Below are 26,010 nucleotides of genomic sequence, written 5' to 3'. Positions count from 1 at the left end.
TTGGCCATTACGACTTTTATTTTGAAAAATTAATAAATCCCGGAAGTTAACATGCTGCTACTGTTTCACGTGTTTGTTTGCAGTACATCTAGTTCATAGTTTTTCGTCATATTAACGTTTATTGAGGCCTTTGTCTAAAGTCGTCTTTAATATATTTGTAAAGCAATTGCTGGACAAAATGTTGGACAAGTAAAAGAGTTTTAGTTCATTGGAGATTTGAATTGATGCGTAAAATTGCTATGATTTGTACCTATTATAACAAACGTTAATGCTAGCTTGCTAGCAGTTAACTCACACCTGTGCTACAAAGTTAACGTTAGCTGGTATGCCCAGCACTTCCCAAACTATTGGTAACTAAAGTTAAGCAATTTGTGTGTGCTCGTTTAGTTTAACAGAAAGTGATCATGGCCACTGATCCTCTACTGAGGGGCAAAAAAGTACCCGAGGATGCAGTGCAGTATTCCTTATTTCTTATCAAGCCTGATTTGACAGATGCCCAAGCCAACAAAAGAAAGTTACTGGATTTAAAGGAACAAATCTTCACCGGGTTTGCCAATCTTTTAGTGCAATATATTTGGCAAAACCAGCCGTTCAGTCTGACATTTCACCCCGAAACAGGTAACGGATGTCTTGTTGATACTGAACTTGGTTTAATTGCAGTGAGGTTGTATTTAGGACTGCACAATTATCGCAATCGTAATTGCAATATGAACATAGGCTATTTACGCAATTACCTAATCGCAAAAGCTACAAATTATCGTGCACAGTTAATTTGGTCACATTTCTAACTTTTATATCCCATATCCTCCTTGACTATGTCACTTCTGTTTGGTGGGATGAGACATTTAGAATATTGAGTTGAATCAATTAATTGACATTCAAATTATACCGCAAATCGCAATATTTGTCAACAAACGCAATGATATTTTCCCCAAATCGTGCAGCCCTAGAATAAAAGCATATCCTTTATCCTTGATGTTTCTTCAAAGGTTAACACTAACTGGACAAATATGCCTTTAATATGAAGTCATTGTTATATGTTATCCATAAGTTCACCTTCACTCAGTGCTTCCCATTATGATTTTTATGCCTAGGTTCTGTGCCAGCGCATATTGGAGGCTGCACAGAGTTTGGTGATAATGTGGAAGATGAGTGGTTCATCGTATACCTGCTTCAGCAAATCACAAAGACCTTTCCAGACCTGGCAGCCAAGGTGGGAGATAATGATGGGGAGTTCCTTCTGATTGAAGCAGCAGACTATTTGCCGAAGTGGTTGAACCCAGAGAACAGTGAAAATAGGGTGAGGACTCCACATTGTCGATTGTCATGTGTTTTGGGTCATATAATTTTTATCATTTTTGTTTGTGTTTATGATCCTTCTGGGAGTTGAGGTGGGAGAAAAAACCTTGTATTGTTCCCACCCTAAATTAAATTATATGAGTCTGCAGAGAACAATATGTATAGTATGAATTTGAAGTACAGTGACTGTATTCAAACAGTTGAGATTTTGCCTATTATTTGTTCTGTGAATTTGAAATCAGACTGCTCATCCTTAATATGGTTATCTTTCAGGTGTTCTTCTGTAGGGGACTGTTGCATATCATACCTTGCCCGTCAAAGTCTGGTGAAGTGGGTTTGTCCAGAGATAAGGTGCCCACCTTAAGCCAGGCTCTTGCTCTCCTGTCCTCTGATGGTGAAGCCTGCTTAGCCAGTTCTAAGATCCGCTCAGTTCTTGGGAAGAGATTAGACAGGTGAGAGACTCATTCCTTGACAATTACTGTAGGGTCATTCCACGCCAATTCAACCAGGGCCCACGCACTTAGGTCTCAAAAAATTACCAGATGTACCTATGTTACCCAGGAGACACACTGTAAAATGACTTTTATGTAAGATTAATACTTTCCAAGATACAGCCAGTTTTACAGGGGGGGGGGGGGGGGGGTGTTGATTTTGTTCGGCCTCTTTTTTTGTCAAAGTTCACAAGCCAATAGCGCAAGAACTAAACCATGTACTGTAGGAGGCTGAAATTGTGCATGCTGGTACAAAATCGTCACGTTTGGTCTGGATGAGTTTTTGACTGGGCTCTGTTTAGGCCTTCAGAAGACATATTTGTACTCAACATACGCTCTTGATTTTATTTTCCTTATTGAGATAAGTAGAAACACTCTCACAAAAGGCGATGAACAGAAAATAAATTCCTTCAGGGTCTGAACAGCAGACCTCACAAGTCTGAAAAATAATTTTGGTTCTCATTTTCAGAGCAGCCAAACACCTTGTGGGAATATACAAAGATTTTGTTTCTTTATTCTCCATGATCCCTTCTTTTTAAAGACACCAATTTGACTTGTCTTATGCAAATCATTCTTTTTTATTTTCCGTTTGGGCAGTCTAGAAACAATACCTTGAAAGATCCAGGGTTAAAAAATGTATGGAAACATTAGAATTTAACAAAAGTATTTTGCACGTCTTAGTTTTGGGACCTAAACATTATGTAGAAAAAGTAGTAGTAAAAGCTTTTTCCTGGATTCTGTCCAGTTCATACTAGGCATATGTGATGAGATTGCATAAGACTAGAGCTTAACAGCTTTGTGGCCATAAGAAAACTACTTGTTAGTGAGGCTAATTGGACAGAAGATTGGGTTTTGGAGCAAAAGGAAAAAGGGTCATGGGCTCTAGGTCTATTCTAGTTAAAAATGCTACTGTCTTCTTCCTAATGAATCAGGTCACATGTAAAGGAACGTAAGTGGATGTGGATGTTATTTATTTTGTGAACAGTTCCTCATGTAACAATCCCATGTTCTGTTTAAATCAGTTACTTGAATAGGGACAGTTTTATTTAATCTGTTTTGTTGTTTTACGTGGTAGTAAATCTACTTTTGCACTTTCAGTTACCCTGATAAGATCCACATGGATATTCATCAAGCCCACTGTTTCGTGCCAGCTGGGGTTGTCACTGTGCTTTCCCAGAGACCCGACCTGCTTGCCCCTGCCGTGTCTGCATTCTACTTACGAGATCCAGTGGACCTCCAAGCCTGCCGCACCTTCCGGACATTTCCACCTGAGACAAGGGTCCTTACCTCGGTAAACACATCACATAGTACTAGTGGCTTTTGTTGCACTGTGGCATTTCCCTATTCTCCTCAGAAGACTTGCATATCCTAAAACTGGACCCAACTGGGCCATTAGCGTCAATGACTGCTTGTGGAGTCATTGGGTTGGGGAGGTCCCGAAAATTCTGGGGTTGTCTTGTATGAACTGAACGTTGTAGATCTCCCCAAAGTGGCTGTGACTGTGATGGGCATTTTTGTGCTGTAGCCACTGAAGAGTCAACTTGGCCTTGTGCTTCGGATCATTGTCATGTTGGAAAGTCCAACTATGTCCCATCCACAGATTTTGGGCCAATAAGGGCAAATTGTCCTTCAATGAAAAATTGTCCTTCTGATAACATACTGCATCTTGTCATCAATTTTGACTGAATTCCCTGTGCCTTTGTAGTTCACACCCCCCCAGAACATCCAAGATCCACCTCCATGCTTCACAGTAGGGATGGTGCGCTGTCTTGTTGACTCCTCTTAAAACGTAGCCTTTATGGTTGGGACATTTGGTCAATATTTGATCAGGGACATTTAAGTGATTTCAGTTGATGTAGGGTCAATCCGAGGGGCGGGATAAACGGTTGTCTTTCTCTCTGCACGCAATAGGATAGCGCTTCAACCCATGAGTCCCATGTGTTTTCCCACTAGCGGAGCTTGTTGGTAGATCAAATGTTTGCCAACTTAAAAAAAAAAAAGCTTAACTCGAGTCGCGGCCAAAGCTGATTCAAAGACCGCTGTTCGCCAGCAGCAGCAGCAGCTTCTTTGTTTTCAAGTAGCAGGGAATTCACGCAGAACCGTCGCAACTCTGCCGTCAAGCCCATCCACCGACTCTATACATGATGTGATTGGCCTGACTAAAGTTTGGTTTTTCCAGCTCGCAAGCCAACGGAGAGTTGCTAGACTACCCTGGCTGCAAATTACATATGCTGCCACTAGGATGTCTAGATTTCTAGGCTAATAATAAATGCCTTCACCCGACCACTATCCCTAAATAAAAGAGAGGTTTTCTGGATGATCAGTAATATTTTCCAAAATCTGCCCAATATTTCACAAATTCTTCCAGGGTATGCAAACGTTTGAGCACAACTGGAAGACATCTGGATTCTGATCTCCAAGCTGGTGTTGTTTAGGCAAAAGTTTTGCATTTCAAGCTACACATTATCATGAAATGCTTAATCATGTGTCATCTTGGAGAGGCATTAGAGGGTTGAATCAGGTCAACAACAATAATAAATATTCCTTCACTCTTTTTGCTTTTGTCCCTTGATCCCCCTCATCATCCTTGCTCTCCAGGTGACTTTCACACGATGTCTGTATGCTCAGCTCCGGCAGCAGACTTTTAAGCCGGACCGCCGAAGTGGCTACTGCCTGCCTCCTTGTACCCACCCCCATTACCAAGCCCATGAGCTGGGCATGAAGCTGGTGAGTCTCTCTCTTTAGAGATGGAAATGAGTGTAGAAAGCTATTCTACTGATGTGTGATGTTGGGATGTGTTGGACATTTCAGGCCCATGGGTTTGAGATCCTGTGCTCCAAGTGTAGAGTGCCCTCCTCTGAGCCAGACGCTCCAGTGAGCTGCAACCCGCAGTGGAAAAGCTTCCTGGAGAGTCTCAAAAGGAACGAGTACTTCAGAGTGAGTCAAAACTGTGTCATACTCAAACGCAACACCTATGTTTTGATGAAGAGTGTTCTGGATCTAATGCTCTTACTAATGGGTCTTACTAACCTCTTCATATGTGTGTGGTGTGTCTTTCTTAGGGGGAACTAGAGGGTTCTAAACGCTACAAAGAACTGATGGCATCAGCAGAAAATGTCTTCAAACAGTCATTCCTGAGCACACCAAAGTAATTTAAGAGTCTTTTTTTGTCTGCTCTGTGTGTGAATGCATTTGGCATGTTCACATAATATTCATTATTTTCCCTGTCTATTTGTGGTCTGTGAAGCTCATGTGTGAAGTCTCCAGGCGAGGAGGTTCTGCACATCCTACAGAGCTTCCCTTATGATCTGGAAGAACTCAAAAAGCAAGAGGAACACCTCCCACCTCAAGACAGTCAGTACTTATTCAAATTGCCTTTGATTTGACTTGCGGGCCAAATGTAGCTAATTTAGTTTAGCTTTCACTACTGTTGCACCATGCATATCTATATGGTCGGTCTGACCCGTGCCTTTAGCTGGGGATATATACGCTAAACCAAAGTCCTTTTAGGCAAGTCCCTCCACTCGGCGGCCATATACCAACGTTTTATGGACACTCATCGGGCACAGTCTTTGGGTCGAACTGCGCGTGCGCAAGGCTTCACTACACCAATCTTGCTCCAGCGGCGAGATCACAACACATGATTGGCACGATGTCTTCACAACACGCCATATGATTGGCTCAATGTATTCACATGTCGACGTTTTGCCGAGGAAGGGGTGGGATATGTGTAGACAACGGCCATATTGTAGGGATGGGCAGAACGAGGCTTTGTGAAACAACGAAACGTTCGAAGCAATTGCGCCGGAATGTGTCGAGGTTTCGAAACAATCCGACACACGTAACTCCATGGTGACATCTAGTGGCCAGTTTTGCTAACATCACATTTTGACCTTGTTCTTGAAATAAAGGCATCAGTCATATATTTTTTTTTACTTCTGCTACTATCTAAATATTAACGTCACTAGACTATATCTAAACTAAATATCTAAACTATCGCTCACTGTCTGTCTAGCCTGTCAATTAATCTATATCACTAACCTATCAATCACAAGAATGCACTATAAATCGCTATATCTTTATATGTCTCTATGTCGCTATATCTCTCAAAATCTCTCTCCTCACAAAAAACCCCACAAAGATAGGATGTGTTTGAATGACTTTTAAGCATTCTGGGACTTTGTAATTTAGATCAAACAGGTGTTTACTCCATAGACAGTAAAAGAAAGGTTTACTCGGGTAAAGCAGAGAGGGTTAAAGCTAGTAATGAAGGATCTTTGGGTAAAGGTTTGTGCATCATATGACAGGGTGTCCGCGCGGTAGTAAAAGGTAGTAAATAGAATCTACCAAAATGAAGGCCCTTGAAAGGTAGTAAAAGGTAATAAATGCAATTTGACTTGGTAGTAAATTTTTAATCACCACCTCAATATATAATGAGTTTACATTTTTTGCTTAATATTTGTGTCATGTTTTAACGTCATCTTACCTAATTAAAAAATATATACGTGCTAACAGGACTTGAGTCAGTCGGAGTTGATAGCAATGACGTAAAAGTAAACTGTGTAGAGTTCCGTGGTTGACAGCCTATCAGCGACGCCAACAACATGATCGCTTCAGTTGATATTACAGGGATCCAAACAGCGCGCTTTTCGGTGCCTCCTTCACGTTCCTTTGGGCGACTTCTATGAATCGTACAGATCCGAAAAGTTTATTCGGGCGGGGGATGCAGGGATGCTTTTTGGCGAGACTCGTTTTTTTCTCGTCATCTAGGCCCTACTGCAGGCTACCAGAGGAACCAGAGCAGCGTGTTTATCATATGGGCCTGCTGGTCAAATGCCCGGTGCTTCTGTCACTCATCTGATAATATCTGTTCATGTAGCAAAGGAGCGGTAGATGTAGGCTAGCCTATCACTCTGATAGCAGCTAAGAAAATATAGGCTACACTCACTCCGTTAGGAGGCAACTCTCTCTCAGTTCGCACTAGGCTGCTTCAGCTGGTAGTTTTAACAACTGTGGACTTGACTAGTGTGTAAGCTTTCGTTCAGCTGACAGTGGCGCTGCGCTGCCATCTGACTGTGATCATCCAGAACCGTGCAATTATTCCACCTAGCCCATCAGTAACAAAGTTCGAACTAGTCACTGACAGTAATCGACAACATTTTTTTAAATGTAACCTAGACCTACTGTAGTATCTAATGTTACGTGGGAATTGCAAGAAAACGAGTGAAAACAATTCACTTTTAACCACGCAAGTGCGTGTGTCATTTATTGTCGATCAACAAAAACAGCATGGAGTTAAAACGTAATTTAAAGTCCCAGACATTTAAAGGGACAATGATCACTCAAGACATAAGCCTACACCACAACTGAGTGAAATGCTTTGAATAGCCTACAAAACACTGCATTTAGATAACAACTGCGTGAAGAACCAATAATCTAGTTAATGGTGAATTAAGTTTATGGCATTCACATTTAAAGCATTCAATAGCCTATGAAAACTTGATCAGTCAGTTAAATTGTTCTCATAAAAGGAACAGCAAGCCTACAAAATATTCCAAATAGGCTAGTTTTATTGCAGTGACAGAAAACGTATACTGCGATATATACATACGAGTTTAAACCATGTTAAATTTGAAAGCATCTAGCTAGTGACAGGTGGTGTTAGGGGGGGGAGAACAAACTCTGTAACCTACCTGATTCCACAGTCATTGTTCATTATTTGGCCTATAATATTGGCATTTGAATACATGAAAATTAACCAAAATCTGTCATTTCCTATCGCCAACAGACCCCAGCAACGCATCGAATCGTATTGCTACACATTTTGAAGTATTGAAAAGAATCAAATTGTTGGCTTAAAGAATCGATATTGTATCGAATTGTGTAAACCTGATATACATTCCTAAATGTCATCCTTATAATCACTGTTGTTTTGGGAAGTATTTATCATGCAAGCATCGTGCAACCATACTGAGTAATGCAATGAAATCGTAGTTTTCAATTTTGCATTAGTAAAGCAGTCCACTGATGTGCATGTTTTCACGGACTGCTTTAGTGTCAAATGTGCAACAACAATACCATACCAATAATAATAGTTTTATATATCCATATAAATAGATTTCTGGGTCTATCCTTAGACTGGAGGGTTTTTTTTTGGGGGGGGGGGGTTAGTCGGTGGTGTTTGTTCTTCATTTTTGACCACACATGTTTGGTTTTTAAGTGTCATTTGTTTTTAAGAAGTGCCATGGTTAAGATTATTATTCACCTTATTAGGGCTAAGGACAACTGAAACTCAACTCGACACTACAAAAAAACATTGTTGTTGACAATGACAATACTTAATGATCACAATTAGAAATTGTTAGTGTACCTAATATTGATTTATACCTTATAGCAAGTAGTAGGCTAAGTGGCGCTTTGCATAACCCCCCCCCCCCAAAAAAAAAAAAAAGGGCAGCTGCTTGATATCGTGTTGGTAGAAAAAAATATTGTGAAGGTAGTAAAAAGTAGTAATGGGAGGGGTGCATCCTATTTCAGTTATTTGTTCATGGGTGTGACAGGACTGGGACAGAGGTGATATCTCCAAAAGCACAGCGATAGATTTTAATCAAACTTCCATGCTTACTCACTACAAGAACTTTATGAACTAACCCGTGTTGTGGTCAAAAATGTCCAGGCAACACTCGGGTGTGAGGAACCACTGCAGGTTTATTCACGATACCGGGAGCAGGTCACTAGCAACAGCATGTTCCAGTAACACTACTCAAAGTTCTCTAGGGCGAAGCCCCATCTTATGCATGTTAGTTAGATTGGTAATACAAATCACATGAGTACAATGGTCTTTTCCAAAAATCCTCAAACATGCAGAAATACAACACAATACATGGACACTTCTTGGACAGAGCATGTGATCCATACGCAAGTCATGTGGCTACTCCAAGTAAGTAGATAATTGGTCAATACAATACATACTTCAGCATTTTCTTGCTATAGTCTAGTTCCTGTCAAGATATTCCTAATATTCCTGCCTCAGGCAGAATACCCTTAACTCGTGACAAAGGGGTCGCATGACCTTTATTAGAAAGTCGTGACATGGAGAGAGCAAATGACAGACAAAGCAAAGTTGATGCACAGTATCGAATGTATAGAAAGCATACACAGAATATATAAAAATGAAATGTTAATCACTTATATGTAATAAATGTAGATTAGTATTCACTTCTAATACATATAAACTTATTAATAATCACTTCTATTTCATAAAAATGTTAGTAATCCAAAATTTCTCCTTCAGTGTCATGGGGTTAAAGGTCAAAATTGCAGTGAGTACCGTCACTGCGGTTGAGTATGCACTCTGACTGCCATGCCATCGAGCCTGGCTCTTTGGCTTTGTGGTCAAGCTGCAGGTTTGATGCCCCGGGATCAAGGCTGGGTGTGGTGACTGCTCTCTTCCTTTGCTACATCCACACACACAGTTTTCTCCTACACATATTCAGGGACTTAAACACATTCATAAGGTCATTAAGTGCTCAAGGTCATGGGTTCAAATTCAAATTCTGATTAGGGCATTAACCTATACTTTTTGATTGATACTAGTGCACTACAGCACAAGTTGTATGGTGGATACAGCCACTGACTGTGAGTCTGTACCCACTCATAGGTGACGGCTGGCTTGACCTCACCCCTCAAGACCTGGAGCAGATCCTGCAGGAGAGAGCTGGCCGTGGCGGGGGCTTGGGCAGGACGGAGGCCCAGAGCAGAACCCAGCCCGGAGAGAGAGGGTCAGCTGGGGCAGAGGAAGAGGCTGAGCAGGAGGCCGGCTACAGCCTAGTTGCAGTCACTCAGGGGATGAAGAACTTCATCAATACCATGTCCTCATACGAAGGAGCAGAACTACCCTGGTAAGTCTCAGAGACTAACATCAGAAAGCATGACTATATTGCACATTACATAATAGGGCTGTGCAATTAATCAAACTTCAATTTCAATCTCGATTTTGGCTCCAAACAATCACAAAAATAGTAAAATCGAGAAAAAACGATTTTTTGCGACATTCCATTAAGATTTTTTTTTTGAAATACGTACAATTTCAACTCCTACAGCGCACTGATTCATGCTGCTTCTTTAAGCCACGCACTCGACACGCCCCTCCCCGCTGTGCACAGGCCACTCGAGCAGTTTGGGTTGTGTGTGTAACAGTGGTGCGCGGGTCTGGTCTCAAGCTCGCCTGGTATTTAAACCAACCCGACCGCAACTCGGACCGTGAATATTAATTAAGACAAAATGATACCCGACCTGTGATCCGACCCGCTTATTTACAAAATGTTAATAATTTAACTCTTTACCACCCATGATGTCCCTTATCAAATGCTCGCGGCTGGTCGTGCCTGTTCGCCTTCTCGTGATATTTTATGACGAGTCATGTTGGTCGTGCCTGTTCACCTTCTCGTAATATTTTAAGTATCACAAGAAGGCTAACATCAATAATCGAATAATCGTTAATCAATAATCGTGATTACAATTTTGACCAAATGATTATGATTTTTGCCATAATTGAGCAGCCCTATTACATAATAACATTGTAACAATTGTAACTGCAGAAGTATTTTTTATGTATTTCCTAGAGTGAGGTAGAAGTATGCTTTTACTTTTGTGTATTTCTAATGAGAAGATAAGGTCTATAAAATCTAGTTAAATCTAAAAAGATAAAATCTGTTTTATTGTCTTTTTTTTCCAGGTCTCAGTCTAATGAACCCTTTAGCTTTGATGCGGACACTGTGACAAGTGCTCTGGACAGACTCCTCGGTAGGTGTAAATGGTCAGGGGGTTAACGTCCTTATCAGTTGAGCACAAAGCTTGCCATAACCAAGCTTGGGTAAACCTCTCCCAGTTATTTATTGATCATGCTGTTGCTGAGTTTAAAGTCTATGGGCAGAATAGTTTGGCAGGTTGAGAAAGCATGTTTTCTAGTAACCTGGGGGAAGCCAAGCTAGCTACTAGCAGAAATACTAAATAGGCATCGACTTTTATGTGCTGGTGTTGCAGAGATGATGGTACAGTAGTGGAGGTGCGTGGTTACAGGTTTAAGCACAAGGCCAAATGAGAACGAGTTTGGACCATTGTGTAAAATACTGTCCATTCACTCTACCAGGAGCCAAGGATGATGAATTGGACTCCGATGATTTGGAGGATGATGATGATGATGATGAGGAAGAGGAGGAGGCTCTTGGCTTCTCTGGTCCTCCAAAGCAGTCTGGAGCTGAAGCCCTTAACAGTCTGAAGAGCTACATGGACCAAATGGACCAAGAACTCGGAGGCACAAACATCGGAAAGAGTTTCGTGCAGTCTGAAAAAGTGGGTACTCTTAATTTTCCTCAGTTCCGTAAATGAAGTGATGCGCACAATGTAAAAGTTATGTTAAAGGGATCAACATATGTGCATTTCCAAAATAGTGACATTTACATTGTTAAATTGTAGTTCCATACTGCATCTGTAGTTGGAATAAGTCTGTATTCTTTTCCCTTCATATTAGGAAGCAAACTCATCTGAAACCTCCAAAGCTCATCCCAGCACTGAACAGGAAGATGAGATTCAGCCTCTGGATGTGGACCTTAACCTGGTCACCAATTTACTAGAGTCCCTGGCTTCACAGGAAGGCTTAGCAGGGCCTGCATCAAACCTGTTGCAGAGCTTGGGCATCCGTCTTCCAGCAAATTCAGACCAACCCTGATTTTGGGTGACTTGCTCAAATGTCACAGTTCTCCCAAAGTCAACCAGATGTGTTGTCCATGTCCGTCAGCAGAAAGCACTCAATGTAACCAAGCACTTACACATGGACTGCTGAGCGAACAAAAGCTAACAGCAGATCTAGCACTAAAGCAGGTCTGCCTCATGAGGCCTCCATCATGTTTCTCACAATGAACACCATGCTTCCCTTATAAGCTGTAGGAGAATGAACAAACAACTGTGACAAATAAGTCAGAGTGGTGCTGTTCTATTTCACATCAACTCAGTACATTGATTCTTGTGAACCAAAACCGCTGCAATTTAGTTCTTGGTCTTCTACTGTTTTCTGTACAGTCTGACAAGTATAATAAATAAATTATTTTGCACTGTATTTTTTCTTTTCTGCTGGAGTTTGTTATCTACCAGAGCATTCCCTTGAAACAGTACATTTGGACTTGTGCTAACCTTGGGTTATCTCATGCTCGAGCAGATTTGGCTAAATTATTAAGCGAAAACAGACAATGGTCAATAGCACTATTAATACCTGTGGTAAAATGTCGAAAACTTTTTTCAAATTGGGTTTGGTATGTTTAAACACCTCTTGAGTTCTGTCTATACCTGCCAGTTACACTTCATATCTACTTATAACCTGCAGTAGTCCCTATGTTCTAGCTTAGGCTTCAGGCTCGGAGTTCTCACTCTACTTTCTGCCAGCGAAAGAATTCAGAATGTGAAAATTTCCAACTCCATCTCTACATGTAGTTACACACTTTTGAAAGTACTTTGTGTATAATGCAAGTCAAAATCTCTTATTACTCCTTCCCAGATGTCATGCATTTTGTGTTTGTGCCACAAAGCCATCAGTGTGATTGGAGTGTGTAACATTCAGAGATACGAGAAGTGTGTAGCAGGAAGGTAGCAATGACCAGTGTATATCACCACTGACATACTCCAGAAAACATATCAGCTCTGTACACTTGTCAAATTCTGATTGATTCATCAACATTCACCAAGTATTGACATTTCAACACTCTCTTTGTTAAGAAACCAATCGTTGTTTAGCTTTGGACCTTTTGCTGTGCATTATTGTATAAAAGCTCCATAAACATTATCTTTGTCCTCCATCCCTTTTACAGCAGACTATAAAAGGGACGAGCCAACTCTCGAGCAGCGTAAAGCAAGGCAGCTGCCAGAGGTGAGAAGTACAGTGCAGTCATGTCAATAAGGAGGTGCTGTAGAGCTCCAAGCAGGAGGATGGCCAGTAGGTAGCCCAGGAAGAGCAGACTGTGCCAGTTACCCTCTTCCAGTGCTCTAGGACCATCCGGGTGCAGCAGGCACAGGAAGCCCAGCACCATGCAGCGCGTCACCACCAGGGAAAAGTGGCAGTCAAACACGGTCAAGTGGCCCCGTTCAGCTTCTGCAACTTTGGCCATCCAGGCGAGGGAGAGGCTGTGCAGCAGCACACTAAGAGGCGAGTACACCCACTCCAGCGTCTCCACTAAATATATGCCCTTTGCAACTGAGAGGCAGACAAAAGCATCAGAATCAGCGTAGTGTACATAAAAACTGGATGTAATTGTGTTTATTTCTGAATTAGGGGATAGAACTCCATACCTGTTATAGTGATTGCACCGAGAGTGACCCCGGCCAGTAAACATGACTGGTAGAGAGAGGGTTTTGCTGTCAGCGACAGGACGCGACTCCATACCACACTTAGGACAGGCAGCAGGCATGTGAAGAGAGGGTAAAGTCCCGAGTGGGCACTGGCCTTCGCCCAGAGCTCCAGCACAGCCTGGGCACTGCCACACACAGTGGGCACCAGCATGCGTTCCCCGAGTCTGAGGGAGTACGGCCGCAGAGAGATCAGGCCCACGCCGTGCAAGGCCAGCAACGGCAGGGAGATGATCAGGACCTAGGTAGGCATTCTGCAGAGTTACACCCACTCATGTATTTGCATGCAACTGGTCATGCAATCCTATCACCAATGCTGATGAACAAACATACTTTATGTGACAACATACTGACTGAATCTATTTCTTTCTTAAATCTGTCAATTGGTGTTAATGAAAGTCTTGTTTTTGTTAGAAAATGCCTTTTATTGTAGCTCTCCCATGTAATTTGCACAGATGATTTCCAATATTATTGCCAGTCAGAGCGAGACGAAATAGAATCTCTAGGGTTCAATAACGGCCTATTAAATGTATTGGTATTTGTTTGTGATAAAACAATCTGCATTGCAAGGCAACATATTTAAGTCTCATATACTTTGTCTTAACAGTCAGCTGGTTATAGTGGAGCGCCTGTTGAATACGAGACACCAGAATCTTGCTAGTTATTCAAAATGCTTTGCCATCCCTCAGTGGTTATGCAAATATAACTTATCTAGTTGTATAGATACAGTGGCAGTTTTTTTTTAAACATTTTGTTACACTTTTTTGTTCCCTCCTAAGCTTAAAAAAGCACTATCTCACAATTTACCAATTTTGAAATATATTATTTATGGGCAACTAGCAACCAACTGGTAGCCTATAATTTTCAAATGCTCATATGGTCTGGCCCGTCTAAAGTTGAAAGAGTAGAAACTGACAGCAGTAGAGCAATAAAATCTTCAGCTGCAAGCGAATATGAGTTTGCCTGAGGGATCAAAGTAAACCTATTTACATATGCATAAAATAGAAATAAATAAATGAGTGGAAACACTTTTCATTTTGAAGTCTATTCTTATTGTTCTTATGTATACCTCATGAGTTGACAGCACTTTCAATTTCGTTGTACCTTTGTAAAAAGTTGCAATAACAATAAAGACTTTCTAATCTAATAAAGACTATCTAATCTAATCTAATCTCATCTCATTTTTCAAATGCAAATCAATAACACAAATGAGTGGTAGAGCAGAGATATTTGTAACTTTCAGGTGAATATTTCATCAATAATTGAATTCAATTGCCCCATTAAGGACACAGGAATCATAAATAAAAGTGATTTTGTACTTCTGGTTAGTGAAAGAGATATGGTTGTTACCTGTACAAAGGTGAGTGGCACTGCATAGGGATAGTGGTATTGAGGAATGAAAATTCCACAGACAAAACTGCGCAGTCTATCCACCTGAGAGAGTGCCACCAGAGCCAGCAAAATGCCACAGAACAACAATATGGGCACCAAGGATTTCCAGCATTCAGATGAATATATGCTGAGGCCAGATGTGCTTAAAACATCTGACAAGCATCTTCTTAAGGCCAAAGACTTTCTCTTGCAAATCCAGGAGAAGCTGTCAGAGAGGAATAACAATAAGTTGTGCATATAGGCCTAGTGTACATCTGTATTTCCCATAATGCATTAAAAGAAGTAACATTACTAGGGTAGTTTCATGATCAGGGTAAGCACTTGACATTGTCTGTGTACCTCAGAATCAGCGATAATGTTGGATACCTGTATGTTGTTATAATGACTAGACTTGACAATTTTGTTAGCACAAAACACATTCTCATGTCATTGTCATTCTCATCCTCAAATTGATGAGCCAGGTCAACTTTAAATAATAAATTAAATAGTAGTGTGTGTGTGTGTGTGTGTGTGTGTGTAAAGGGGGGTAATAGCCCCATAACACAAGTGAATATGGGAGTAATGGGGTGTGTGGGGGAGGCGGGTGTACCTGTGTGTTCATCTAATGCCATCTGTAATATGTTACAATTGTGATGTAGAAGTAAGCTGAGAATTATCATAATTTTAAAGGAAATATTTGAAATATGATCCAAAATTCTATCAAACATAAGTTCAGAAATATTAGCTGACCTAGTTAAACTTATTTAGCAGAGGAAATACTTCAGATATGTATCAAACCAAGAAACAGCCTAACAACAATATTTCCACATACAATTTGAAAATAATAACTGATATAGCCTAGTGCTAAAACTTAACCACTTAAGTTTTCTGTCAAACAGTTTTTGTCCACTCCAACACATTTTCCATCAAAATGATAAAAGTACATTATAGACCGTATGATGATGCAACTTGCCTATTATGTTAACTCAAGGAACAATAATAAATACTATAAATATTCTATGCAAATATTTAACCTATACTGATATCTGAATGAAACTACATTTCTTTTAGATGTCCATACACTGTTTATCCTTCAACTAAACACATATAGATAATGATATTTCAATTAAGAAGCTTTATTTTTTGGTCTTGTGAAACTACTCATTAGGTAACATGGCAGGCCATTTACAAAGTAGCCTATCTAATTTCACACTATCTAAAATCACAGATGTCTTTACCCCTAATTAGAAAAGTAGCCTATGCAATTGAAAACATAATTGAATAGCAACAGGTAGCCTACCATTTTAAAAGTTTGCCTTTCCAGGCCTGATTATGTATCTCCATAATATAGAGTCCACCTTCACATTCCAGTCCAGACAGGTTGACTGTATGGGGGGCTGGGCCCCGGCACTATCTGGTCGTTTGCCTGTAGAGGTGATGTCAAAGGTTTTAGAAGATTCCCCCCCTCCCAATTATTTACGACTGTTTGACATGCCCCCCCCCCCCCCCCCCCCCCCCCCCCCCGCATTAACGCATCAATGATTACACAACATATTACGCTACCTACAGTGTCAAAAAGTTATAGTATCATCATCAAAGCGTTAACATTAAACCGAGCCAATATGACACAACCTAAGAATCGTCGAATTTCTCATTTCTAAGTTGGCTACACAGTGATATATTGTAAACAACAGTCCGTGCGCAACATAGTCACAGCTCATTTCCGTTAGATGATCAATAGCGAAAAGACACACATGCACAAATGTATGGCAAATAGGCCTACATTGTAGAATTGTTGAAAGTTGCGGAAACCCCATACCTGTGCGTCATAACAGTCTTCCATGGAAGATCTAGGTCTATCTCTAGGCAGCTGTTAACTAACCTTGCACCGCACAGACTGGATGATAGGCTATCTGGAGTTTGCGCATGGCCAATTTTGACCACATGTTTGGTGGACTTTGACTCTTGTCAGAACCATAAAAAGCCATATAGCACTGATGTCACTTGAAGTCGAATTCTAATTAATGTATAGGCTATTATTAACTTAATTGCACAAATATATGCATTGAGGCTACATAGTTGATTGTAAATATATTGCGTTGGTGTTGGTTTCTCTATCTGGCTAAATTGAATTAGCGTCTGCTTGGATGGCAATTTCTAGCTGAATTCAGAGCACGTTTCACCTGAAAATTTTTCGCATCACAGGGAGTATCTGTTTCATTGTGAAATATATTTATTTCATTCAGTTACTTTCAAATTGTGATGATTTGATCAGCGCAGCATATAAATGTTGCATGACATCAATTTTCGGTTGTATATGACTCTTTATACCATTTCATCTCTACACCTCTTTCCTCAGCAGAGAATCAACAGGCATGTGTTTCTGACATTTCTGAGGCCCCTCCCCTGCTAGTCGTTTTAAGTAGAGTTGGCTGGATAACATGATGGGTACAATATCCATCTGTGGTTGCTCTCGTTTTTGTATATTGCTGCTGGTCAACAATATCAACATAGTGTTATCACATATGACAATGTCAACCCCTTTTACAAAAACATATTAATTATGCTTTGAACAGCATGCATCACACATGTGTACACACCTATCCACACAAACACCCTGTTGGACATGATAAGGTCACAGATAATCAATACAGACAGAGACTGTTTCAACAAGCAGATGTTTGAATGACAATTATGTTATGATTCAAGGGTGAAACATGTATGTCACCATTGGTGGTGCACTCTGCATCTCTCCCATTATCCCTTTCTGTCTGACCTGTCACAGACAGTTCTCCCTTGCTTGTCTAGAGCTCTTCATCCTGTATTGTTGTCATGACAGCCAGCTAAAATAAGGCATGCAGAGAGTGTGGAGCAGAGAAAGAGAGAGAAAGAGAGAGCCAGGCGAAAAAACAAAAACGGTTGTCCTGCCCACATGGAAGGTTGAAGGTGAAGACAGCAGTCTTTTTTGCATTTTTGTGAGGATGTAAAAGTCAAAATGTTTCGTGTGTTGTTGAAGTCTTGAATTTTACATGAGTAAAGTCTTTCAAGAACTTCATAATATTGGTGGCTTTGGACCGTGTGCCTGACTGGATCTCAAGATGACTGTGTCCTCCCTCCTGCTTCTTGTTCCATAGCAGTTAGAAGAAAGAGGCCTTCGGCTGCAGATCCCTAATGCCTGCCACTGAAAACAATGGGCATTGTGTTGTCCAGGTAAGAACCACGTTTTATTCTTACATTAATTAGCAGATATGGAGAGAATAAATTAGGAAGAGTGGAATCATTGTGTAAGAATGTCCTTTCCCAATTTTAATTTCATGTTACATCAGTCTAAATGGCAGGACGTGTCTAATGTCCCTTCTTTTCTGTATTCTCTGTATTCTCTCTCTCTCTCTGACTTTTCCTCTCTTCCTCTCACTTTCACAAACACACTCACTATCATATATAGAGTGGATAAGTGTCGCATTGTACCTTCCACTTCGACTCGTAGAGCTGCAACATTAAAGAATGCTGCCCCCTGTAGGGAAATGAATGGAACTGCTAATTGTTCAAACAGCAACACCACTCCTCCTGTCAACACTACAGAAAGCACCACCGAGGGTATGCTGCTCAGGTTTACACAGTCTTACACATGTCCATAATTGTTTCTAACATTAATAAGTAATTGAATACACTCTTTGCATGTGATCTAATGAAGGAGTGTCTGTTTGCCTAGAGGGCCTCCTGATCCCTGCGCTTCCAGAGAGAGCAAATATTGAGAGGGGCTACGTGACTCCTCAGCAGGTTTACAATCTCCTGAATGCAGAAGCAGGACAACCAGCCCTCCATGACCCAAACTATATCCTAATCCTGGACTGCCGCAGTGCAGAGAGGTACCAACACAGATGAGTTTGTGTACATGTTCAGATAGAAGTACAAGACACATGCTTTAAAAATCTGACACTGAAAAAGTTTGTCATTATTACAAAAAAGATGGTCAAACATCGAAATAGCATCATGTGCTTCAAAGATTACGCTTTCATATTTTACTGAAGTGGAAGCCACACTATTTCAAAAGAGTTACCTCACTGATAGTGTGTCTCATCAGAGATAATCCTGCTCAAGAGCTATGAAACCTCAAGTTTAACGAATTCACTGCAAGTTGTGAGCATTAACTCTCTCTCTCTCTCTCTCTTTGTGTGTAGGTATAAGCAGAGTCATTTGGTGACAGCAAGAGCAAGTGTGACAGTCATGCATCCTGAGCTGGGATGTCTGATAAGCTGCGTGCAGCTTCAGGAGTTTTCAATCATTCTGCTCTATGCTGAGGAGGGCCACAGTCCAGGTAGAAATCCCATAAGAGTCTATAAATAAAACCTAAAATCAGCACTATGGTCTTGAACTAGTGGCTAGCTGTCTAAAATATATACAAAACCTCATTGGCACTATTAGAAGCTTGCTAACATGCTAAATGTGGTCAGCAATGTCTCCCTGTGAGAGTTTTATTTTTACCCGGAACTCAGAACTGCATAGTTCATATCCTGGATGGCTGGTGGAAATGAACCAAGTGCTTTTGTCTGTCAAATTAAAACAAATTTCAAGATGATGTCAAAACTAGTTGCCTGATCAAAGCATACCTCAAAAATCGGCAAATTGTTGCATAGTGTTGCTTATGTATAAATAAAAGTTACTCACTAAGAATTCATTTTCAGCCATTCATATTCAAATTCATAAAATACTGCTTATAATGACTGGTTGATAGGTATTTGACACTGTAATAAAGGATTGAGACTGTGTGTGTGTGTGTGTGTGTGTGTGTGTGTGTGTTTTCTGTCCTTTCAGTGGGTAGTGAGGAGGCCCGGAATGACTCGATGCCTCTCCAGCGGTGCTTCTTCCAGCTCAGCGCACTGGGGATGGATCCGGTCATCTTACTGGGTGGCTACTCGGCCTTCCACTCCCTCTACCCTTTCCTGTGCACACCCCGCATGATCCTGCTGCAGTCGGAGCGTCGCTCCCTCACCATCTACCCCTCGGAGATCCTGGAGGGGGCTCTGTACCAGGGCTCGGCTGCCCAGGCCCACGACTACCGCATCATCAAGAACCTGCACATCACCCACGTGGTCAACGCCACGGCCGAGAGCGCCGACGCCTTCCCCAGCGTGGTGCGCTACCTGTGCCTGCGCCTCAACGACGACGCCCAGCAGGACCTGAGCCAGGCGCTGCCCGCCGCCTCGCGCTTCATCGCCGGCGCCCTGCAGGGGAGCCCCGGGGTGCCGGGCGGCCGTGTGCTGGTGCACTGCAGCCTGGGACGCAGTCGCAGCTCCGTGCTAACGCTGGCCTTCCTCATGGAGCAGCGCTGCTGGTCTCTGCTGCACGCCTTCCGCTGGCTCAAAGAACGGAGGGCCTGCGCCGCGCCCAACGCCGGCTTCTTGCGCCAGCTGTCCGACTACGAGGAGCAGCTGTTCGGGGAGAGGCTGACAAAACTGGATGACATACGGCTGTGATGGACTCCATGGGGCCTGTGAGAAAAAAGTGGTATTTCCCACAACCCCTGTACAGTTATAGACATGAAAGACTCAAAACGAATTTGACTGCATTGTGTAATTTTTATCTTAGGTACATTAAGATTTTTTTCTCCACAAATGTTTGACTTTTTGAGAATATCAAATATTTATGTACCAAATGGATATTTTTTAGTTGCAGGTAACCAGAGAACAAACCTTTCCATATTATACATTTAGTGGATGTACTCAAGCTCTCTGACCCACTGAACCTGTTCAGCTATAGACACATACTGTAGGAATACAAATGTGTACATAATGTATTCTTTTTTAGCTTGAATAGTTTAGTAGTTTTTCACAACAGGTAGGTACGTAATTTTAGACCATGCCAAATTATATGATTGTTTTTTTCCCCAACACCAGTTAAGGACTTGTGATGCTCATAAACCCCCTCCAGATCATTCAGGTTACTAGAAGTAGACTGACCATGGTAAGTTGATAGGCACATTAGAACAGGAGCTGATGTAGGTTAGCTGTTTATGTGATGACACAGTATATCTGGAAATTAAGCGCTCACTCAAAAAGTAAACCACCCCCATTGCAAAAAATTGAAATATAAATAAATGAAGATGATAATAAAAATGTAGATGACAAATCAGTGCAATCCAAATGCATAAAAACATGTCATGAAAATCCTACAAATATCAAAAATTGATCTCTACTCAAATTACCTCCACTCAAAACACCATCCTAACATGTGGCTCATTTCATTGTTTGCAGCATAACTCATGATCATCAAATTTCATGTTCTGTTTAAAGATGTCTTTTTAAAGCAACACCAAAGAACTTTTCCTCTGTCGCACGCATGCTATTTGTTTATCCAGCACCGGCTTTGCAAATAACGATGTCCACAGACAAGGTAGAATATGTTGCACGATTTATAAAAAAAAGTAGCCTACGATGTATTGCGACATCAGATGCAAGTCATATTTGTAGTTTCTTATGTCTCATTCCATTGAACTACAGATCCGCTACCCGATCTGGCAAACTTACATAGTGCGGTTATAGCCGATAGAGGGCCGCGAAGCAAATGCAGAAGTGCCGTTCACCCTGTTACAAGTTGATGAACGACTGAAACGATTTTGGAAACATTATTTTAAGGTATAAAAAACTCTTTGGTGTTGCTTTAACATTATGGAAAAGCTTGTCTTCCACTTTTGTGTCATAGTTGACCTCTTTACCACTCTGTAGTGCGGACCCATAGAGGGCTGTGGACTATGGACACATCTGCTATCTGGACTGATCCATTTAGTACACGTGGAGTGACATATAACCAAATCATATAACCATAGCCATTACCATGTGAGGTCATGTCCAGGTGATTGATATGTACCCATTATATAAGGAATAATGGAAAATGTAGCCAGCTAATAATGTAGGGGGAGGTGGTAATCACCTAGACATGAAGTGCAGTGGCCATTATATATCCAAGTTAGGTCAGAGTTCTTATCAAATATTTCCCAAACCCCAACACTTATCAGATCGTTTTCTGTAGAAACACTTGCTTATCAACTTGCAAACACTCAAGTAACAACAAGTAACTTTTGCTTGTGTTAAAACTGTCAATCTATTATCCATTGTATAATATAGGCTACCTTATTACACAGTAAAATCACTAGTGTCAAATTTGGAGTGTCAAACAGGTTGCACCAACAAGGATTACGTTTTATTAAATCAAGGTTTATCCATTAATCCAGTTGCACCAAACATTAAACCTAGTTGAAAGGTAAGCCGGTTTACATTTAAACCATCCTTTTAATCTTGGTTTAGATGTTCACATAAACCTGGATTAATTGTAATCCTGTTGCTCAACTGCTTTAAACTCAGATTTAAATTTCAGTTAGGAATTAATTTTAAACCTGCTGCTGAGGTGGTTAAAATTTCTCAAATGGCTGCATAGATGGATTGAAGAAAATCTAGGCCCACAAAGGAAAATTAGACACTTTCTCAACCCTATGGAGTTTTATGATGATGAGGAATTTTCAAGGAGGTAGGCTACCGATTCAACAAGGAATCTGTAGAAAGATTCAATTTAAAAATCATTAATGCCATTAAACTTGGCAGTGACCTGATCATCTTTAAACTAGGTTTAATGGATAAACCTGGATTTAATCCAGGATAAAACTTAATCCTTGTTGGTACAACACACCGGCCAAGGTTTTAATTACAGGTTAAGGTTTTTATCGTGGATTTGTTAAACCATGCTTCAAATTAAATTAAATTAAATTAAACCTAGATCTACAAATCCTTGATTAAGACTAAACCAAAATTAATTGAATCCTTGTTGGTGCAACCCACCTTCACAGGGAAGCTACACCCCCGCGTAACTGAAGCAACAATTTGGGCTGATTCAGACTGGGTGCGTGGTGTGAGCCTGTCAGCTGCGTGGCGTGTCCGTTTTTATTTCGGCTCCCATGTTAACAGGTTAGAGCTTGCACATTTCCATTCAAAGCAGAAAGTGAAGAGATGTTTTAGGCAGAGGGGCCACTGCAGCGCAGCGTCAGGCACGTTTCTGGTGTGAAAAGACATAGAAAACGCCACACAGCTGCCACCCAACTGAAACGCCACGTTCACACCACGCACCCAGTCTGAATCAGCCCTAGCTCACACTAAAATCAATGGTGGCGCATACATTTGAAAAAAATAGACCAGTTTTTTTAAATGGATTTTATGCGTCACGAACAGAACGCTTCAGTTACTCGCCTGGTGTTGCTTCCCTGTAAGAGTTAATTTTAATCATGTGTAAAATACTAGAACAGAACACACTTTACTCTGAAGAGAGTAACAATCATGGTAACCAAGCCTCCATAAGAAATGGCCAACAGCTCAGCTTAAATTTTTTCAGTTGGATTTTCTGTTCTACGCGCGGGTTGCACCCGGATCTCCTTATATGGGCAAAGATGGCAGCTTTGGGTCCTTTCTGTTGGCGATTTTAAGAGGTTTATTGAGAGACTTCATTAAGGTATTTAGAAACACCTGTGCCCGTGAGTGTAGTGGAGGCTAAACGGAAGTAAACACAGTTTATCCACCTCTCAACAGAGTTTATTCACCAATTGCAACTTTTAACATTAAAAAATCACACTGTATTATCCACATTCACAATCATCAACACTCAGGAACCATTTAATAGGCTACCATTGGTATTGTTATAAACATTGGACAATAATCCTTAACGTCATCAAACATGTTCTGAATGCCTTTTTAAAAAATCTGATATTGCATGGTGCAGTCCACCTTACCGTGATCACAAAATTCATAGTTTACCCACCTCTTATTTTACCACTACATCCCTGCCTATGTCCTACTATTTCATGTCAAATAGCTGCTATTAAAAAGGTCTTTTGGAATGGCAGAAATGTTGAAATCATAGTGTAATACTGACGACATCTTTTCTACGTCTTGAGTGAATCTGTATAGTCAGTCATTTAGTTGCCTCAGTATTGCTCAAGTACTTTTTTGTTACCTAGCAGCGGTAAAAGTAGTAGATTGGTGTTTGTATCAGTTTCAACAATGTTATTATGAGGCACCCCCATATATCTGCCATGCATGTAAGTTGGGTAAATGTAAGGTAAATGCTACTTTCCTGTTTCTAATGTTTATTTTTTTCTCATAACTGTTTACTGTGGCTTCTTGGGATGTGTGCAAGGTAGAACAACTGATAAGCCAAATTACTGAGTATGGTCAGGATTACCATTAAGGAGAAGCCCATTCTTGAAATATATATTATGTGGAAGGTGTGACCCAGAGCAATAGAAAGAGAGGGTTGTTGTGACACTCTTTGATGCCGCTACCACACAATCAACGGAACCAAAAAACCTGTGCTGAATGGCTGTATTGCAGGAGGTGGGATGTATTTCTGGATGCTGGAGGGCGTACTCTAGTAACTCATTGGCTACTGACCAAGTGATTGGCAGTTTTCAGTTCCAAAACTGTCTCCATAACCCAGAAACTGACATGAAAAAGCGTTTTCCACTGTCTCTTTTTCCAGAGTCTCTTATGGGAGTGTGGCCACTCTGTTTTCTTTTCTCTACCACTCTGGTGTGGCCTAGGTCAATCCCAGTGTATTTCTGCCATCTGGGAGCATTTAACATGTTACACTTATCAGTCATTTAAACACTTAATCAACTCTTAAAGAGTTAACTCAACACTGTTTATTTTACTGTGTAATTACATTTATTGTGATATTATTTATGTTAAAGAAAAAGTCCAGTGTCAGACAGCCTAGGGTCTATTAGTGGATGATAACGAGTTAAAACTTTTGTTGGGGACCAAGATGACGTAAATTGGAATAGTTTTGAGTGAGACCGGAATATGCATTTACAACGAAATCGCATGTGGCAATAGTCTTGGGGGGCAAATTCAGTTGCTACTTTCAAAACATCATTGCGCCTCACTATCATTTACTTTAACATACCAAAATTGCCCCCAAGGCAAAAATAGACCCTAGGTTATTCTAACACAGGACTTTTCCTTTAATTAGTATTATCACATCTGACATCTCCTCATTCAACTAACAGAGTTCCTGGCTTGTTCAGTGGAACTTGTCCTGAATTGGGGCCTTTAAATTGCTCAAGACTCAACCACAAGGTACTTCTCTACACCCTTGTGATGACCAATCCTGATAACCAATTCTGCCAAACTAGTCATATGAGGTTTATTTATTGTTCAGATACTTGTGACAAAAGCAGTTCCTTCAGATGTCATTTCTTCCGCTGTACAGTATATGAAGACTTTAAAGGAATAGTTACTGATTGTGGCAGATGGTGATAGAGGGTAATAGTAGGCTATTGCTAGCTGAACAAAATAGCTAAAGTTATCAAACCAGTTCAGACATCAGTTGCTTGATTAAAGTTAAGAACATTTTAAACCCTTTTCCTGTTTGCTGGAGGAAGTGGCACACAACATTTTTACACTAAGTCGGTCTATACCGTGAGACGAGGTCTTGAGGACAATGACTATAGAAAAGATGTAAACAGGAAGTTGATTTGCCAGTATAAGCGAATCCAAAATGGAGTCGTTAATAGAGTGCATTGTTTCATTATATCCCCTGCCTTACTGTAACCCACTTCCCAACACACAAGCTACACTCTCACCTACCTGCAAGCACAAGCTGCCATGGATAGGACACATGACTGACAGATGTATTTCTGTTGGTTGAATGCAACATTTTTCTAATCGATTGGGGCCATATAATTTATTTTATTGAACATCCATCAAAACTATATTTTCTGGTGTGTAAAAAGTGTGAAATTTGACAAAATACTATAATAAAAAATATTATGGAGGTAATTATTTAAGGTATGTAAGTAGCCTATGTCTGCTGTTTCAATTTTAAGAATGGATCATTGTGGAAAAGCTAACTAGTTTAGTAAAGCTCAACCCAGACAGACTCAGTTAGGAATGCAGCTATAAACACAGAACTGATAGGCCTACCTGTCTATTTAAACTTCTAGGTTTGAATGAGATGACATGAATGATCAATGACACGTCTTTGGTTCCCATACAAGGATTAAGACTAGCCCTAGACTGAAAGCTTTTTGTAAAGCAAGAATTTCATTGAAGTTTTCTTTTAGTCGAGGACTAAGCTTAATTCACGGGTGACTGGCCCCTTATGAGTATAAGGACTATGACCTTTCTTTGTTACACTGGAAGTCAGACTGAAATTGGTTGGGGTTTGTAAGTTTACCATAATACTTCATTTTTAAGCTTTGTTATAGTTGTACCACAGCTTTTCTATTCTAAACTTAATACATAACTGTAAAGCATATTACATTTTGGGGGTTGCACTGATGTTGACACAGATTAGGCTACAAACACAACTGGACAAAACTAAATTGTACTAAGTACACAAACAGCCTTGCTGTTACTTTGAAGAATTGTCAACGGGAAATGAATGTGCCTTTAAACATTGACAGAGT

General features: G+C 40.7%; 3 protein-coding genes and 1 long non-coding RNA gene across 6 annotated transcripts in view; 3 read left to right on the top strand and 1 right to left on the bottom strand.

The window, feature by feature from the left end:
- Nucleotides 1-33: 33 nt before the first annotated feature.
- On the top strand, nt 34-11,907 carry ecd (ecdysoneless homolog (Drosophila)). Its single transcript, XM_042065683.1, has 12 exons — nt 34-618; nt 1,095-1,300; nt 1,573-1,751; nt 2,889-3,081; nt 4,389-4,517; nt 4,602-4,727; nt 4,853-4,938; nt 5,038-5,144; nt 9,451-9,691; nt 10,528-10,595; nt 10,942-11,144; nt 11,323-11,907. Exons 1-12 carry the CDS (start codon nt 405-407, stop codon nt 11,518-11,520), a joined length of 1,950 nt encoding a protein of 649 aa, XP_041921617.1. The 5' UTR covers nt 34-404; the 3' UTR covers nt 11,521-11,907.
- Nucleotides 8,851-16,468, bottom strand: si:ch211-248a14.8. 3 transcript variants are annotated; one of them, XR_006023303.1, is made up of 5 exons: nt 16,378-16,468; nt 15,859-15,984; nt 14,538-14,784; nt 13,131-13,441; nt 8,851-13,035 (listed from the first exon to the last, which is right to left on the bottom strand). XR_006023303.1 is itself a non-coding variant. In XM_042065692.1 (5 exons), exons 2-5 carry the CDS (start codon nt 15,900-15,902, stop codon nt 12,647-12,649), a joined length of 978 nt encoding a protein of 325 aa, XP_041921626.1. In that variant the 5' UTR covers nt 15,903-15,984; nt 16,378-16,468; the 3' UTR covers nt 8,851-12,646. The 3 variants fall into 3 exon arrangements, 2 of the variants coding, with proteins under 2 accessions (XP_041921626.1, XP_041921627.1); XM_042065692.1 differs by having other exon boundaries at nt 13,131-13,428; XM_042065693.1 differs by having other exon boundaries at nt 13,131-13,354.
- A 1,213-nt stretch (nt 16,469-17,681) lies between these two features.
- Nucleotides 17,682-20,035, top strand: LOC121685582 (serine/threonine/tyrosine-interacting-like protein 1). Its single transcript, XM_042066183.1, has 5 exons — nt 17,682-17,768; nt 18,004-18,155; nt 18,271-18,427; nt 18,740-18,876; nt 19,374-20,035. The coding sequence occupies exons 1-5, from the start codon at nt 17,749-17,751 to the stop codon at nt 20,033-20,035; spliced, it is 1,128 nt and encodes a 375-aa protein (XP_041922117.1). The 5' UTR covers nt 17,682-17,748.
- A 5,276-nt stretch (nt 20,036-25,311) lies between these two features.
- Nucleotides 25,312-26,010, top strand: part of LOC121685256 — a 34,376-nt gene continuing 33,677 nt past the window's right edge. Inside the window, exon 1 of the long non-coding RNA XR_006023304.1 lies at nt 25,312-25,323. This is a non-coding gene — a long non-coding RNA (uncharacterized LOC121685256). The remainder of the gene's footprint in view (nt 25,324-26,010) is intronic.

This window comes from Alosa sapidissima, chromosome 16 (genome assembly GCF_018492685.1).
Source record: "Alosa sapidissima isolate fAloSap1 chromosome 16, fAloSap1.pri, whole genome shotgun sequence".
Taxonomy (NCBI): Eukaryota; Metazoa; Chordata; class Actinopteri; order Clupeiformes; family Clupeidae; genus Alosa; species Alosa sapidissima.
This window is presented reverse-complemented; position numbering and strand designations above follow the sequence as displayed.